This window comes from Phocoena sinus, chromosome 18, assembly GCF_008692025.1.
Source record: "Phocoena sinus isolate mPhoSin1 chromosome 18, mPhoSin1.pri, whole genome shotgun sequence".
Classification (NCBI taxonomy): domain Eukaryota; kingdom Metazoa; phylum Chordata; class Mammalia; order Artiodactyla; family Phocoenidae; genus Phocoena; species Phocoena sinus.
Window position 1 is genome coordinate 25,271,181 of NC_045780.1, and position 19,215 is coordinate 25,290,395.

General features: G+C 34.1%; 1 protein-coding gene across 12 annotated transcripts in view; it reads right to left on the reverse strand.

Annotated features, from left to right (window-relative positions):
* The window catches only part of NAA16 (N-alpha-acetyltransferase 16, NatA auxiliary subunit), an 82,742-nt gene that overhangs the window by 45,951 nt on the left and 17,576 nt on the right, over positions 1–19,215 (reverse strand). For 9 of the 12 annotated variants that reach the window (XR_004346642.1, XR_004346643.1, XR_004346644.1 and 6 more), the window contains 3 exons: positions 17,844–17,963; positions 14,786–14,881; positions 9,865–9,971 (listed from right to left, as the gene is read on the reverse strand). Coding sequence is in view for 8 of the 12 variants with exons in the window: in XM_032610946.1 (XP_032466837.1) it covers positions 9,865–9,971; positions 14,786–14,881; positions 17,844–17,963 (323 nt within the window). In the remaining 4 variants the exon portion in view is untranslated. Of the gene's footprint in view, positions 1–2,798; positions 2,950–9,864; positions 9,972–14,785; positions 14,882–17,843; positions 17,964–19,215 lie in introns of all 12 variants that reach the window. The other 3 variants (XM_032610949.1, XM_032610950.1, XR_004346645.1) reach the window with 2 other exon arrangements.

The following is a 19,215-nucleotide window of genomic DNA, read 5'->3' on the forward strand; positions in this document are numbered from 1 at the left end:
CACTGAGAGTATGTGTAACTTAAAAAACGTTCAGTACTCAATTTATGGAAGGATATAGTTTTCCATGAACCTACACTGCCATCTACTGGCAGTTACTAAACCCACAGCTAGAGCTTTAAATAAGGGTGTACCTTTCCATCTCTAGGGTGAAATAAATTTTTAAAATCAGTTTTAATCATTTTAAAAAGTACAACAAAATATATACTGAAGTTACACATAATTCTTCATAAAGGAGTATAAAATACTACTGAATAAAATAGAATCTCCAGCTTCAGAACTTCAAAACAAGATTTAATTGGGGAAATAAATCAAGGTAATGGAAAGTTCACATGAAATGTCCTAAATAAAAATATTGCAGAGAACACTGTCCTTCCTGGTTTATTAGGCATATTTATTGAATCTAAAAAATGTATATTATAGTCATTCACTCAGTAATTAAGTGAACAATTCAATTTTCCAAACTTGTCTATGAAAGTTAGTCTAAGGAGTTTTACTAAGGTATAAAGGACCCATTTTACTTCAAGTTTACTTACCATTTATATTTCAATAATACTGCATAACTGTAAATTCAATTATATAATTGTATACTGTATAACTATATTCAATTATACAATATAACTGTATATTCAACTCCTTTCTTGCAAAACAACATGTAATGGCTATTCTTGTTGAAAACAGCTATCTGCTGCTGCCAATTAAAATCAAGAAAGCCAATCCACTTGTTAGGTATCTAAGATCACAATAAAACTTTAAGCCTCAAAATAGCTTAAATTATACAGTCAAAAATTTTTATGAACTGAAAAAATTTCCAAGTTCAACCACCTTCTCCTGATTTAAACATTTTCTTCTAACAGTTATAATTTGACCAGGATTGAAAAAGCTTTGTTTCTGCTAATAAAATCTAACCTGGGCAAATGTTGTGACTATTGTAGATAATTTCCTAAATTACTGCCCTTATCCAGCTTTTCTTATGTATGAGTTAAAAGAATTCTTTACTACCCTTAAAGACAAAGCCCTACAAACCACATCTGATACACAATTTTTCACAATATAAATACAGATCCCATTTAAAATGTTACTGTAACATGAAAGGCACTGAAACTGTCTTTTCAGATTTTTTTTTAAAACCCAAATTAGAAAACTAAGCACAACAGTTTATCAACAAGGACCAAAATTGCTGGATTAATTTCTAATAAATGTACAATTAACAGTGACAATTTTGGTTCCAAAGGAGCTAGCTAGAGATAAGTTGTCCAAGAACTATGACACTAAAATGAAACTAGGTAACTTCTTGCAGAGATGAGGTGTGATGGGTGGGGATGGTGAGAGAACGACCAGTTCTTGAAAACCCTCTCTGAACCAAGCACTTTACAAACTTTATCATTTAATTAAAGAACACAGCAACTCCTTAAGTATTATCTTCCCCAACTTTATGATCCAGAAACAGATTCAGGTAGTTGCTCAAGCAAATGTGTGATGGAGTCAGGATTCCAAACCAGGCCTGATTCCAAAGCAATGCTCCTTTCCCTATACCAGTATTTCCCAAAGAGTGGTGCCCATGCTGGAACAAGAGATGATTACAGCTAATTCACCAACTGAAACTTTTTAAGTTAGATTTTAATTTTATGTGTTTTATAAAAATGATACTAGCACAAATCTGTGGTTTTTACGAAAAACAAAAAAGTAATCAAATTTACTGAAAAATATTTTTAAAATAACACTATAGGTGTTATGTAGATTTGGCAAAAATTGTGAAGGAAATGTCAGCAGACATTATAGTATACTGTCATACCTTCCTAGGTATTGGAATACCTAGGAAAAGTATTGGGTTGGCCAAAAAGTTTGTTCGGGTTTTTCTGTAAGATGTTATGGGAAAAACCAAAAGAACTTTCTGGCCAAGCCAATACTTGCTTTTATTTTCTTCTCCCAAAATTTAACTGTTTTTAAACAAACAAAATGAATTCATGATCATTACAATTACCATTAACTGTTGATCAGCATGTCTGAAAAATACTAACTCTGATACTGTTACCACTGCAAATAATGCCTTCTGGAATTTTTAAAGATAGAACTGTTATTGACTCATTTTTTTCCTTTTCGTGAGAAATCCAGGATTCTCACAAAGAAACATTCTTAATGTAGTCCTTCTATTACTTAGAGCATCTAAGAAAAAAATTCCTTATATTGCCCTGAAATACAAATCAAACTCTTGCTTTCCTTGCCAATTATTCCCCTGTATTACCTTCTGAAACACCTAGTTTTCCAAAAGTATATATGAAATGAAGCATTTTAAGAATCATTTTGCTTGACTAGTAACTGTGAAGCCATTTTTACAATGACAACAGAATTCTAACATTTTTATAATGCTGTTTAGCTTCATTTTTTTCCTAACTTACCTTCACAATTACAGTTAGGTAGTAAACAGATACAAAACTCAAATGTTATACCTACCTGAGTTAATTAAAAATAAGGAAAGCAGCAAAGATACCTTACAGATAATATATTCCAGGATCAAAATCTAGCTTACCCACCACCTCCACCAACAAATTATAGTTGTTTCCCACTAACAACAGCCAAACAATTTAGTACTTCCCGTAGAAATATTCCAATGAAGTTCATGATGATTCTCTTTCTCCACTGAACAGGCCAAGTTTTTTGTAACTCTGTGGGTCTACAGTCACCAGTTTCTAAAGGGCACACAAACCTCTACATGTTCTTTAACTGAATGAGGATCTTGGAATATTTTCATAGTATGGGCAGATTTAACACAAAAAAATGTCCTCTGGGAAACAGCCTACCTCCCCTTCCTGTGTATGGACAGCCATACGGTTTTTGTTGAGACATCTATGCTTCATCCAGTCAGTCTCATCAAGTACTCAATTTCCATGTTCTTACTCATATTCACTGCACCTGTGCACTGATGTCCAGCTTCAATGGAATCAAATGCACCTGTAACAACCCACGCAAACCTTGATGATTCACCACCTTCATTCAATAGTCTGACATAGTGAATAGCTACAGAACAAAACTGCAAAGTACTTTCCATTATAGATGAAAATGGAAGCCCAGAATTAATCTCCACCTCTTATTTAGGGTCATTCTGGTTTCTTTTAAAACACTAAAACAATTTTTTTAATGTATATACTGTAGCCTTGACAGTTGAACTAAAATTAAATAAAAACTGATTTTACTCAGTATCTTTCTGTGCAAATATATACCTTTATCCTTAGAAAAAACATTTTTCTCATCGATTAAATCTGCAAAGTAAAAAACCAAAATACAGAACACTAAGCACATGTTAGGAAAAAAAAAACTGGAAAAAGATGAGCAAATTAAACCTAAAACCAGCATAAGTAAGGGAATAATGAAGATGAGATTTGGGAACCAATAAAATAGAAAAGGAGGGTGGGGAAATCAACAAATCCAAAACTTGGCCTTCGGAAAAGATTGACAAAAGTGCCTGACCAAGAAAAAAAGAAGACTCAAGTTATTAAAATTAAAAATTAAAGAAGAGACATTACTTACTACTGACTGGAAATAAAATGATTATAAAGGAATATGATGAACATATATGCCAATACTGGATAACTTAAATGGACAAATTTCTAGAAACACAAATTTCAGAAACCAAATAAGAAGAAATAGAAGATATAAATAAACCAATAACAAGTAAAGAGTTTCAACAGGTAATCAAAAACTACCCACAAAGAAAAGTCCAGGCCCAGATAGTTTCACTGGTAAATCCTACCAAATATTTAATACCAATACCAATCTTCACAAACTTTTCAAAAAAAAAAATACAGAACAGGGGAGAACACTTCCCAACTCATTATAAGGCCATTATTACCCTGATATCAAAACCAGACAAAGACATCACAAGAAAACTACAGTCCAGTATCTGTTAGAAATACAGACGCAAAAATCCTTAATAAAATACCAGCAAATTGAACCTAGCAACATATATAAAGAATTATACAGCACAACCAAGTGGGTTTTATCCCACTAATGCAAGGTTGTTTAACATCTGAAAATCAATTAATGTAACATACAGTATCAACAGAATAAAAACAATAAACACATGATCATCTCAATAGACAAAGAAAAACCATTTGACTCAATCTAACACCCTTTCACAATAAAAATGCTGTTTGTTGAAACTAGGAGTAGGAGGGAACTTCCTCAACATTATAAAGGGCATATACAAAAAAATCCATAGTTAACACAATATTTAATGGAGAAAGACTAGATGCTTTCCCACTGAGATCAAGAACAAAACAAAAATGTCAATTCTCATCATTTCTATTCAACACTGACTGGAGGTTCTAGACAGGGCAATTAGTCAAGAAAATGAATAAAAAGGATACAAACTGGAAAGGAAGAAATAAAACTTTCTATCTGCAGATGACAGAAATTCATTACACCAACTATAACAACTAATAAACAGGTTCATCAAGGTTACAGAATATAAGAACAATATACAAAAATCTACCGTATTTTATATACTAGCAATAAAAAAACCTGAAAACTAAATTTAAGAAAAATTCCAACCCAAAGAACACAAAAACACTAATCCAAAGAGATAGATGCACCCCTATGTTCACTGCAGGATTATTTACAATAGCCAAAATATGGAAACAACTTAGATGTCCATCAATGGATGAATGGATAAAGATGTGATGTATATATACAATGGACTATTTACTTAGCCATAATGAAGTCCTGCCATTTGCAACAACATGGATGGACCTCGACGGTATTATGCTAAGTGAAATAAATCAGACAGAGACAAATGTCACATGATTGCACTCATATGTGGAATCTTAAAAAAAATTAAAAAAAATAAAACAAAAAAAAAACAAACTCAGACACAGAAAACAGATTAGTGGTTACCAGAGGGGAAGGCTAGGTATAGGCGGTGGGTGTGAAATGGATGAAGGTGGGGTGGGGGGGTCAACTGTATGGTGATGAATGGTAACTAGGCTTGTAGTGGTGAACAACTTATAGTGTACACCGATGTCAAATTATAATTGGCCCTATATAAGTTTCAGGATGTACATCTAAAACTATATAATAAAAAAAGAGAAAATATTTCCATCTAGCATAGCATAAAAAAATAAAATACTTAGGAATAAATCTAACAAAAGATGTATAAGACTTATAAACTGAAAACTACAAAAAATTGTTGAAAGAAATTAAAGACAATCTAAATAAATGGAAAATTTCCAATGTTCATAGACTGAAAGACTCAATAGTGTTAAGATGGAAATACTTCCCAAAGCGATCTACAGATTCAATGCAATCCCTATAAAATCCCAGCTGGCTTCTTTGTAGAAGCTGAAAACTTGATCGTAAAATTCATATGGAAATAAAATAAATCTTTAATGGCCAAAAGAATATTAAAAAAAAAAACTAGGAAGATTCACACTTCCTAATTTCAAAATTTACCCCAAAGCTACAGTAATCAAGACAGCGTGATACTAGCCTCAGGACAGACATACAGATCAATGGAACAGAAATGAGAGTCCAGAAGTGAACCCTCACATTTATGATCAATTTACTTTCAACAAGGATATCAAGACTTTCAATGGAAAAAAAAAACAAATGGTGCTGGGAAACTGGGCAAACACATGCAAAAGAATGAAGCTGGGCTCCCACCTCACACCATATACAAAAATGAACGCAAAATGAATCAAAGACTTTAATGTAAGAACCAAAAGTATAAAACTCTTAGAAGTAAACACGTGTAAATCTTCATGACCCCGAATTTGGAAATAGGTTTCTTATATACAACACAAAAGCACAAGCAACACAAGGGAAAATAGATAAAATGGGCTTCATCAAGACACTTTTAAGAAAGTGAAAAGACAATCCACAGAATGGTAGAAAATATTTTCAAATCATACATCTGATAAGAAACTTGTACCTAGAATATATTTTAAAACTTACAACTAATAATGAAGAGACAAATAACCCAATTAAAAACTGGGAGAAGAAACTGAACTGACGTTTCTCCAGGGAAGATATACAAATGGCCAACAAGCCCTTGAAATAATGCTCAAAATGATCAGTCATCAAGGAAATGCAAACGAAAACCACAAGGAGATAGACCACTTCACATCCTCTAGGATGGCCATAATCAAATATCATATAATAACAAGTGGATTGTTGGTGAGGGTGTATAGAAATCAGAATCCTTATACACTACTTGTGGGAATGTAAAATGGTGAAGGTACTTTGGAAAAGAGTCTTGACAAGTTTTTGAAAAGTTTAAACATGGAGTTACCATTTGACCTAGCAATTCCACTCCCGGGTATATGCACCCAAGAGAAATGAAAACATGTACATGCAAAAACTTGTACACAAATGTTCACAGCATTATTCATACCGAAAGGTACAAACAACCAAAATGTCCATCAACTGATAGATAAAATGTAGTATAGCCATACAACTGGACATTTGGACATAAAAGGCGATGCAGTACTCATGCTACCACGTAGGTCAAAATATTTATGCTAAGTATAAGAAGCTAGAGAAAAAAAGGCCACATATTGTTTGATTCTGTTTGTATGAAATACCCAGAATAGGCAAATCCATAAACAGAAAGTAGACTAGTGGCTGCCTGATTGGGGGAGTGCAGCGGGCAGATATGAATGGGGTTTCTTTTTCGGGTGATGAAAATTTTCTAAAATTACTGTGGTGATGGTTGCAAAACTCTGAATATACTAAAAATCAGTGAATTTGTAAACTTCAAATAGGTCAATTTTATTGTATGTGAACTGCATCTCAATAAAGCTATTAAGAAAACAACAAAGATACTGGGGGTAAGCTGCTGACGCTAAGTGGTAGAGGCCAAGGACACTGCCAAATATCCTGTGATGCACAGGACAGCCCCTAGAATTACGCAGCCCAACATGTTGGTGACGCAGTTCTTTGCTGTGGGGGGCTGTCCTGTGCACTGAAGAGTGTTCAGCAGTGTCCCTGGGCTCCACCCACATTAGGTATCAGTAGCACACCCACCAGGCTGACAACCAAAACACCTCCAGACATTGCAGAATGTCCCCTGGGAGACAAAATTCCCTCTCCCGCCCCACCTTGAGAAGCACTGCTCAAGAGGAAGCGGACTTTCCAAACTGCCTGTGAAACAATAGGTGAACTTCCACAATAGAAATAAAGATCAGCAAATCTGGTTACATTAAAATTTAGCTTCTTTATGTTTTAAAATAAAATCTCATTAGAAAAGCAAACATAAGAAAAGAAAATATTTAACACTGTCTAATGCTGGTGAGGGCACAGTGAACCTTTCACACACTTTGGTAATGGCAATACAAATTGATGTTTACAAGAATAACAAAATGTTCTTACCTTTTACCCATTAATTTATCCTGAGAATTTATGAGACAAAAATCCTAAGTAAAGCTATGTATACAAAGATATACTTTTTTAACTGCAAAAACTTTGAAAATCAAAGTTCAGTTGGAGGTATGATTTTGATAAAAGACTATGCTGTCGTTAAAAAGAAGATATTGAAGACTACACAATAACACATTAAGTGATTGTGAAATTGCTGGGGGGAAAAACCCAAAATATTTATGGTCAAAATTCACAACTTAAAATGCTGGAGACATTTTTAAAATACTTTTTGACACTTGTACTATATCCTAAGCTAACTTCAAAAGATAATTTTATTTTCATGGTACCTGACATGGATTATTTTTTAAGACTTGGAAGCTTACAAAACTATAATTGTTTATCAGCCTTAACCTCTTTGAAATCCTTCGAGAGTTAAAATGCAGCCCTTAGCTAAAAACAGGACTCACTGCTGATTAGAAATATGCAAATTTTAAAACGCCCTCTAGAGTAATCACAAGTATGTGACCAAAATGATTTGAGAAGGATTTCCCATACTTGTACATTTTTTCTCACTATACTAAGTTCTGACAACTTAAACTCAATTTTCTGCAGCTTAATTCAATTCTCAAAAACACATGGTAAACATTCCTGTTGCGTGCTCAAAGATTAACACTAAAGAGATGTCAAAGGTTCACATATAGATGAATGTATTCTCACTGCCTTCTTTAAAAATGCAATTTACAAGCTTTATAAAATAAAATACCAACAAGTGCTTAACACCTTTAAGATGGTAATTTTGGATCAATATTGGAGAGATTTTTTTTTTTTTAAGTCTATGCCTCTTATGAAAACTGAGAAAGCCAGTGAAAGCCCAGTGAGAGCTTAAGAGGAACAAATTCTGTAAGGAATTCTGTAAGGAACAAATTCTGTCTTCAGTACTTGCTGTAAGACAGTGTTACAAAAGCACTACTCTATTCTCATTCACATACATGTTCTTTATTATTTCCGACATTTTATCTCATCTTTCTTCTCTGTCACCCTTGCCTAAATGAGTAAGAGAAGAATTTTGGCAAATGCTAATTTAAATAACCTACAAAAATTACTGGTAGGCACTGCTACATGTTTTCATATGAATCAATCACTATCAAAAAAAATCAATAGAAAAAATCAACTGCAGAAAAAAATTGATAACAGTACCATTGCAATCAAATAAAGCATACTACAGACATTAAATAATTGTTAAGTTTTGTTTGTTTGTTTTAATGTAAATGACACTTTTTACTATTCGGGTACTATATAGGTCTCTTTCCCGAAGTGGGGATCTGCCCAATTGGCATGGAGACTGGGTGCACCAATGGTAGGAACAGAGTACAGAAGTTCTGTTAGCCATCCTCAGCCACTCCCCTCTAGACATTATCAGTTTTCCCTTTTAGTTTATGAAACCTGCTGCCAAAGGAAGAAAGTGTCAGTCAGTTATACCTAACACTGACTTTTTTCAATATTTTATTATTCACAATTATTACTAATTTACAAATAATTATGGGTCAAAACTAAATAAAGTGATATAGGTTTAACTAAAAATATTTTAGCATTTTTAATAACATCTTTTCCTTATCCACTAGTAACTTTCAAAAACTGATTACAGAAATGAACACAAGATTTTAGACCTTAAGAAATAAGAAGCAATGCTTGGAAATAGAAGTATAATTATTTTCTATTAACTTTTAATTTTCTAATTATCTAATATAAAACCAAGTCTATTTCCTAATTTTAAAAAGCAGAAAGTGATTCTCTTCATTTGAAAACTAGCCAAAACTACATTAAAATGTAGCCTATTAGTTAAAACTAACAGTGCCAAATGACATGTTACTGTTGCAGTAACAATTTTCCATGCTCTAACTTTATTTTATTTATTTATTTTTTTGTGTGGTACGCGGGCCTCTCACTGTTGTGGCCTCTCCCGTTGCGGAGCACAGGCTCCGGACGCTCAAGCTCAGCGGCCATGGCTCACGGGCCCAGCCGCTCCGTGGCATGTGGGATCTTCCCGGACCGGGGCACGAACCTGTGTCCCCTGCATCGGCAGGCGGACTCTCAACCACTGCGCCACCAGGGAAGCCCGAAGCTCTAACTTTTAAGGCAAGCATAACGAATTTAAAAATCCACAGTCATACCATAAAATAATAGATAATCATCAAATAGTTAAATATAGACCTCTGGTGACAATAGGTCAAACTTAAAATCCCACTACAAAAGTATACCCATTAAAAACAACAACCTTTATTTTAGTGCTTTTATAAACCCTTTACTCGGTAAGCTTCAGATTGACATTTCCTTTGATACTACTTATAGTACATGCATACAATTTCAGTTCATCTATTATTAGACTAAGGTGCACACTATTATAAGAATAGAGAAAATGATTGAGTCATAGCATATTATTTACATGGAAATCTTTCTGTAATAATTAAGTTAGTAAAAAAGACTACAGCAAATTGAATAAAGACCAAATTTTACCTTTTCTGTATTGTAATATAAAGATTTCAAAGTAGTAAACAAGGGTGGGCAGCCTTTACTGAAGTTAACCCTCAGGAACTTATCCATTAGTTCTCTAAATTTTTCACCTAGAAACAAAAGTGTACTTTGTTATACTTCGACTGATGCAAACAGTTCGCAAAATTATTTCATAAATAAAAATAAAACTCCTTCAGAAACAATGATTCTCCTATCCAATGTTTAAACCCAAAAAGTCAGCATTATTTGTTACCGCCAAAAAGCATAACACTAAGTATCTCGGTTCGGTTGGCAAGTGTATTTTCCCTAGATGCAGATTCAAAATATCTTCAAGGAACACTTCAAAAGATAGGTAAACAAAATGACTGTGCAGCTTTGAGGAAAAGTAACCTACTACCTTTCTGAATACAGTCCCCATAGGAAGTACCTTTCCTAATCTCACTGACCAGCAGAGGCTCGATGCTACTATCTCAATCCTACATCTCAGAAGGCACTCTGCAAACTATATAAGGATTCTACTGTAACCAGCACTATATTTAAGTAGCAGTCAAAATATCTTTTTAAACACTAACACGGTATTTACAAATGTTTTCCTAATCAACTAGTGATTTATTTCAACAGTCATTCATTCCACAATCATCTATCAAGCACCTACTATGTGCCAGGCATTGTTCCAGGTATCCAGGGTATAGCCGTGATTAAAACAAAAAAATTTTTTTAAACTCTGCCCTCATGGAAATTAACATTCTAGTGGGTGAGATAGACAGTAAGTAAAATAACATCCATAAGACATCAGACAGAGCCCTGAGGCATGCTAATATTAGAATTAAATAAATACCCTATTTGTAACATCAAGTAAATAAATCTCCTATTATTGCTAAGCCCTTACCAAAAAGCTTCAGTGTCACTTTTTAAAAGCAGAAAAAATTGAAAAGAATTAATTTTAAATACAAAAGCTCTAACTTTTTGACAATAAGGGTTACTATGTAAGGACATGGATTTGCCCACTCAAAAGAAAAAAAAAAAGATACATATATGTCATGAATGTTTTAAGCTAAAGTAAGACTACTGAAATGACCTTTCTTAAGGTTTCTTTATGAATCACATTTTGCCAAAATACTCAACAACTCAAGTGGTTATTTTTATTTGTTGTGACTGACACTACTGAACAAAACATGCATACGCAACATATTACAGATATAAATATTAAGAGGAGAAATTTAAATTTTATTGAGTGAAAATTTTATCTAATATAAAAACAGGATCAACATTTGTTACCTCAACTTACTACGAAGACTGTTTTCAGATGATCTCTAATCTTTATAACAGAGGAAGTGCTGGAAAGATTTGATCTCTAAAACTACTTTTGAATTTTAAGGAAGTAATCATGTATATTCAACCCAGAGTGGTATTTTGTGTTCCTTCGGTATACTTTGTATATAATCTTTTAAAAATCACAGATTATCAGGACTGCACAAAATTTCACTCTGGGTTAAATATACATCATTACTTCCTTAAAAATCAAAAAGTTTCAGAGATCAAATCTTTCTAGCACTTTCTCTGATATAAAGCAAAGGTTAACAGTATTGTGGCAGGCAGTCAGCGATGTTGTTGCTTACTTCGTGTGACACTGTCCGCTAAAAACCTCAATTTCTCCACTGTAAGATGACGGTAACACCACCAGCCTCAAGAGTACTCTTTCATGACTCACACAAGATGAAAAGTAAACAGCATAAGCACACAGTAACCACTCAATAAATGTCTATTATTTACACCTTGACATCTGATAGCTATTGTATTTCTATAGTTAAGAATGTTTTCCACATTTGCTATCATCATCTACTGAGAAAACATGCATTTTATCTTCATGTCAGAGGCTATTCTGAACTCCTCTTCAACTTTCTCAATCTATTTAGATCATACTGGCAATTCTACTTTAAAGACAATGTACTCAGCTCTCAAGTATCCACTATATTACAAGCCTCTTCTCCCATTAAACTTTTATTTCAACTGTGCAGCTAGCTATGATAAAGAATGAGGAAGGTCTTACATACCGATATAGGACTGAATTCCAGATACAGAGTTAAGTGAAAAGGAAAGCAAGGTGCAGAACAATCTATGTCACTTTTGTACAAAAGGGGGAGGAAAAAGGAAAACTATACATAAACCCTCAAACACATACTTTTGCTTGTATATGCACAATGTATTTCTGGAAGAGTTAAACCATCTACTAGTAACAATGGCTGTCTCTGGGGAAGTAAACTTGGTGGCCAGAGGACAGAGACACAGAAAAGACTTTTCAGTTAAAACCTGTTTTGCACCCTTTTATTCAGAACTGTATGAACACACTGTCTAAACCAGAAGCCGACACAGCTACTCAACGGCTCAGTCACACATATAACCCAAAATTACTTACTATTTACCCATCTCATCATTTTTTTCTTTACATATAAGAAAAACTGGTTCACAAAAATAAATAACCTCCCTTCTTCCTAACTATTTTAAAATAATTCTTTAGTACCCCCATAGTCTTTCCTTTAGGGGGAAAAAAAAGCTATCAATCATTATGTGCCTGACTCAGCCATAAAAAGGAACGAAACTGGGTCATTTGTAGAGACATGGATGGATCTAGAGACTGTCCTACAGAGTGAAGTAAGTCAGAAAGAGAAAAACAGATATCATATATTAATGCATATATGTGGAACCTAGAAAAATGGTACAGATGAACCGGTTTGCAGGGCAGAAATAGAGACACAGATGTAGAGAACAAACATATGGACACCAAAGGGGGAACGTGGGGAAGGGCTGGTGGTGGTGGGATGAACTGGGAGGTTGGGATTGACATACATACACTAATATGTATAAAATGCATAACTGATAAGAACCTGCTGTATAAAAAAATAAAATTCTAAAATTAAAAAAAAATCATTATGTGCCTGTTTAGCACTGCAGCTTGTAAAACAAGTTATCTGACTACATAGATGCTATGCTAATTCTTCACTAGATGTAGTACAGATTCACATAAAAACTGACAGCCCAAAAACCACCGCTAAAATAATGAACATAAATAGCAAGATCAGACTGTATCTGATAACCTGGGAATTTACTCTAAATAATGGTGCATGTTTTCACTACAAAAAAGAAATGACAATCATGTGACCTAATGGAGGTGTTAGCTAACACTACAGTGATAATAATATTGGAATATATAAAAGTATCAATCAATACATCATACACCTTAAACTTACACACTGTATGTCAACTATATCTCAATAAAAAATAAAAACAATCCAATGAAACAAAAATAAAATAGGAGCAAAATGTGATTAGCATTCTCATTTAATACTCTGGATTATCTCCTTCCCTCTTTCTCCCTCCTTGGCCAGTGAAGACTAATAGATCACGACGAATTAAACTGGTTATTTTGAAAAGTACTGTTTTCACAGCACTTAGTATTTCAGGCTGTTGGAGAATCTCCCCAGGACTTTGGCTGTTCACTAATCTGTAGGTAATAAACATTTTTATCTAAAAACCAGTAAGCCTTTTTCAAAACTTGCATTCTCAAGTTCCATCATGTTTCTCGAGAAAGATCTTATTGCCTTTGATAATGCTAAGATACCTTTCTTATTACACATAAAAATATTTCTAAACACGCGAAAACGCTTCATGAAGTATTCAGCTGTTGCACAGCTTTTATATATATATATATATATATATATATATATATATATATATATAGTTGCACAATTTTATATATGGTCCCCAGAGCTTTGTAAATACATGTATGTTAGAACCTCAAATGACGCTGACCTTGAAGCCCAAGCCGTCAAGACCCCTCAACTGAGGCCTAGCTTGTAAAAAGATCCTTTTAGCATTTCAAAGACAATGTCCTAGAGGGTCCAGAATGATCCCACTTTTACCCAAATCACACTTTACATTCAAAAACTGGCTCCAGGTTATCTTTCAGTAAGAACATACTTCCTACCTTATACACAAAAGGCCACCTATGGTATGATTCCAATTATACAAAATGTCCAAAACCAGCAAGTCCACAGGTACAGAAAGTTAGGTTAGTGGTTGCCTGGTGCAGGGGTTGGGGGCTGGGAGTGACTGCTAATGGACATGAGTTTTCTTTTTGGAGTGACAAAAATTTCCTGAAACCAGGGAGTGATGATGGTTGTGCAACTCCCTGAGCACATTAAAAGAGTTGCACACTTTAAAAAGTGCATTTTATGGTATGTGAGTTATATTTCAACAGGCTGCTATTTTTTTAAAAAAGGAGATACAGAAATGTGAGCTCGAGCATCTTCCAGAAAACGCTTTTACTAGGGAAATGCTCCCCTCTGCACAGTACATCCCACCTTGGAAACTCACAACTCATATACTGAAAGTTCTAGGAAGTCCTGCAGAAGCCTGATTGTTGTGTTTAACCAAAAGTTTCCCAAACTCATGTGAATGAAGAACATCTCAGTACACAGGCATCCTCCCCACCAAGCCTATTAACATCCACTGGGACTTAATGTTCCCTGGAAAACATTAGGGAATCTGCCTACTTCACAAAGCTGAAACAAAACAGGGAGGATCAGAATACTATTCATCATTTACATAAATGAAAGGCACTATTTATTTATTTTTAAATAAATTTGTATCTACTGTCTAACCCAGTACACTTCTAAGAGGTATTTCATGTATTTTTAAAGTCAGTCAAATAAAAAGCTTTTAATTTCCATTAATCTTTTGATAAAAAGAAAATAACACAATTATTTAAACAACATATGCATAACAAATAAATAACTGATCACTCCCACCCCCAAGACTGGTGTAGATGTAAACTCTATTCCAGAAACAAGCTTTTAAAATGTGAATGGTGTTGAGTAATTTCAACAAGTAATTATTAGTGTTACAAAAGATATCCTAATATTACCTGGGACAAGATTCAAAGGTAATCTTCTAGGTGAAATTGCTCTGGGGTGCTGCTTACTAATTTCTTCATAAATTTGAAGCCTCTCTTCTAAAGTGCCTATTATCAGTAAATATGCGTCAGATTCAAAGCATCAAAACTTTTATCTATGATAAAATGCTAATAAACTTTAAAAATTATGTCATAAATTAAAAATCACATTATCAATATTAAAGCTGCTCTCAATTTTTGTAAGAATGACATTAAAAACTCTGTGGCAACGAAATAATCATTAAATCACCATTTTAAACCCAAAGTCCAGAGAAAACCAAAATTTCACCACTCAAATCATATACACACAAGACAGACTCAAGATACACTGCACTTCTCTGATATTCCTGCATGCACAACCCATGAAAAAGAAAATGTTCCTTTATAACATATCTTACATAAATCCTCTAACCCAATATAACCCACATAAACCCAACAAAAGTCTATAATGCCTATAGATAGGCTCAAAGAAGCAACAGTTTTAGGGTCATGAATGCAATATTTTAAAAGATGAACTCAGTTTCTAAGGAGGTTTGACACTTAAAATCTTCAATGAAACTCTATTACAAAGACCTCCATTAGTTCATGTCCCTGTCCAGGTACCAAAAAAAAAGAACCCCATTAGAACAGACTTTTAAAGTGTCAATTACTTCTCCCAAATATTATGATATAAAATATACTTCTAACAGAAAGTTGTATCTTCCCTGTCAAGACCAACCTAATTTTATAGTACTAAATACAGGATCTATATGTAACCTACATTAACAATCGGCAGAATCGGATCTGGCTCTAGTTTATTATTCTAAAATAACATCCAGCATAATTTACAAAGAGAGATTACATGCATTATTTTACATAAGCAATAAGATAACTTACAGCAGAATTTTTAAGAAAAAGCAAACCCATTTTTTTTTTTTTTTTTTTTTTTTATGCGTTACGCGGGCCTCTCACTGCTGTGGCCCCTCCCGTTGCGGAGGACAGGCTCCGGACGCGCAGGCCCAGCGGCCATGGCTCACGGGCCCAGCCGCTCCGCGGCACGTGGGATCCTCCCAGACCGGGGCACGAACCCGTGTCCCCTGCATCGGCAGGCAGACTCTCAACCACTGCGCCACCAGGGAAGCCCAGCAAACCCATTTTTAAACTATAAGGTTCTAGGTGGATTTTAATTCGGACCACAGAAATATAAGTATTATAAAAATAACCCTTGGTGCTAGCAATCAAGCCACCGTAAATGTAGTGTTCAGTATCAAGATTATAAACACAGCACTTTAAAAAGTAAAGTCCGATTTTGTTTAGACTCCTTCCTTCCCCCAGTAATACATTTTGGAGCTCCAATGTGGTTGAATTTTAAAAACTGGGATATGTGAAAAATTATTTTCACGTTCTGTTAATGATTTGGAGACTTCATGAAATATTAAGGACCCTTATACTAAAATTTACAAGAAGCCTATTGCATATTTTTAAAAAGCAGTTCTCATATTTATACCTAATCTTAGAGAATGAGACGAACTATGAGTATAAAAAACATTTTCCCACTAACCCAGATAAAACAAGTCTTACAAATGTAGTTACATTAAGACAAAAACCAAACCATTTCAATGCCCTATTTGAAGTCACAAGTTGGAGCTCCAGAACCTACCATGGGGGAGAAAAGGTCCTAAGGAACCTAAAAAAATAGTTTTATAATCAATATATTTTATGGTAAGCATGGATCCTGATATACGGAACATATTACATTCATTTTACTAAAGCAGTTACGTGATTAACATGCCAGTAACTGGTAGTTTAAAGAAAAATCAGTTATCTCACATTTCCAACTTTCAGACACATGACTTTTGTCCTGTTTTGTTTTTTTAAAGACAGACTATTGAGCTAATCAATATTTTAATTTTCATTATTTTCTTAAAAACAATTATTTAAGGAACTTTTTTTAATAATTTGTGATATAAAATTTTAAATACACACAGAAAACCTGGATTCATGTATACAAGTAATTAAGATACAACAAATAAATTTTTCTCATAGCTCTTCCTACTATAAATGAATATGGGTAGCTAGCTATTTACCATACTTCTTAAATTTAAAAATTCTGCTGTTTCAACACCTTCGAGTCTCATAATTATTTCATATAAGTTTCATAATTATTTCAGCCATATACTTACCCATGACTAAATATGATTTTAGCAATATTAAAGATATTTAATTATGAGAATATTAGGGGAAATTTAGAATAATATTCTAGATTTCTGAAAAGGGTCATGGTTATCAAATTTCAAAAGAAGATGTATACAATTTATTCTACACAAATTAGCCTAGTTTGAAAGTAAAAGAATAGTTTTTATGCTGATGCTATATACAACGTACTCTCAGCAGCATTTCTTTGGCCCAATTCTTATTCTTAGAGATTGACAGTAACAGTCCTCTAATTCTTTAAAAACTAAATAATTATGACATTTCCCAGAAAGGGAATGCCCATTTTCCTCCCCACCACTCTAGTTAGTGTAAATTGGTTAACATTTTAATGGATCAAGAAACCTAAAATAATCTGTAAGCATCTATCACTTAAATATAAATATCTGAATTCATTTTCACTCCCATGTTTAACCTGTAATCTTCCTAAATGGAAACATGAATGCTAAAACTAAAAATATGCATCCTCAAATATTCTTACAACTTTATATTTTACTATACTTCAAACACTAGCTAAGGGCTTCCCTGGTGGCACAGTGGTTGAGAATCCACCTGCCAATGCAGGGGAGACGGGTTCGATCTCTGGTCCGGGAAGATCCCACATGCCGCGGAGCTACTAAGCCCGTGCGTCACAACTACTGAGCCTGCACTCCAGAGCCCGCGAGCCACAATTACTGAAGCCCGCATGCCTAGAGTCCGTGCGGCGCAACAAGAGAAGGCCCTGCTCACCGCAACTAGAGAAAAAGCCCACGCGCAGCAACGAAGACCCAACGCAGCCAAAAATAAATAATTAAAACAAAAACACTAGCTAAGAGAAGGTAGGAGAAAAATCATTACATACTAAGTTGTAGAGCTTTTTCCAAGCCTTCATAGTAACACCAATTTTCTGCATTCCGATCAATCAAGTTTTTGAATACTTCGCTCGCTTCTTTTAATCGTCCCAATTTCAACAGCATTTCCCCTAAAATTAAGTTTAAATGTCACATTCATTTTGCTTAAACATTAAATACCTTTCTAATTCCAGAGATTTCACTAAGCATTATTAGTATAATAGATGTTTATGAAAGACAACTGTACGGTACTTCCCTTTAGGGCTTGTTGCAGTTTAAATAACTAAACATAGATTAATTCACAGCTTGTCTTCAGAAATGAACCTTCACTTACACATTCTATTATACTAACATTCATTTTTGGCTCCCTCCCACACCGTATATATGGTATTAACTTGTTCGTAAAAAATCTTTGCATTATGCCCATTTTTGTACACCCTTTAAAGTAACTAAAGTTACCTTAGATATAGATTGGTAAATAATTCTAATGAAATACACCTGCCTTCCTACTGCAAGATTTTTAATGTACTTTTCCTAATCAATTCTTATGTTAAACAATTCTCCATTCAATGCTCTTACTGTCCTTTCCAGGTCACTAAAATTGGAGAAGTTTAACTCACAAAACAATAACACTAAATACCACTTCGCAGCAAGAAACTATACAAACCATGTTCACATGTGGGTCACCTCTAAGACTCAATTTCTTTTACTAAGCCATACAAATTGCAAGTGGGTATGGGAAATGAGAATCTAAATTTCTCAGATAGGGACTTCCCTGGCGGTCCAGTGGTTAAGACTCCACACTTCCACTGCAGGGGTCGCGGGTTCAATCCCCTCTGGGGGAACTAAGATCCTGCAAGCTGCACGGCGCAGCCAAAATAAATAAATAACGATCTTCTCAGATAAAATGGAAAGCACACCTAATCAAGATAAAAGGGAGAATCTCAAAAAATATATCTCAACTTTCTATCCCTAAGCTTTCCCATTCCCTACAGAATCTGTTTCAAACAACCCTTTGAAATGTCTTCAGTCATACATACTATTTCAGCTTTCACCATCATCATATTACAGTGCTTATTACATATATCATTTTACTATTTATTTTATTATATTGTATATTACTCAAGCTCTACAATAAGACTAACTAGGTGTAACTACCAGTCTTACCACTTTCTAGCTCTGTGACTGAATAACTTACAAAACTCCCAATTTCCATTTCCTGCAAAATATCAACTACATCAGTCTGCTTTTATGATAATCAACTGAAATAATGTACTTAAAACGGTCAGCACACTATTTGGTACAAAGTGAACACACATAAACATTTACTAGTTAAAACCGTAAACAGTACATTAAACTTAAACTATACTTGAATTCAAAAAA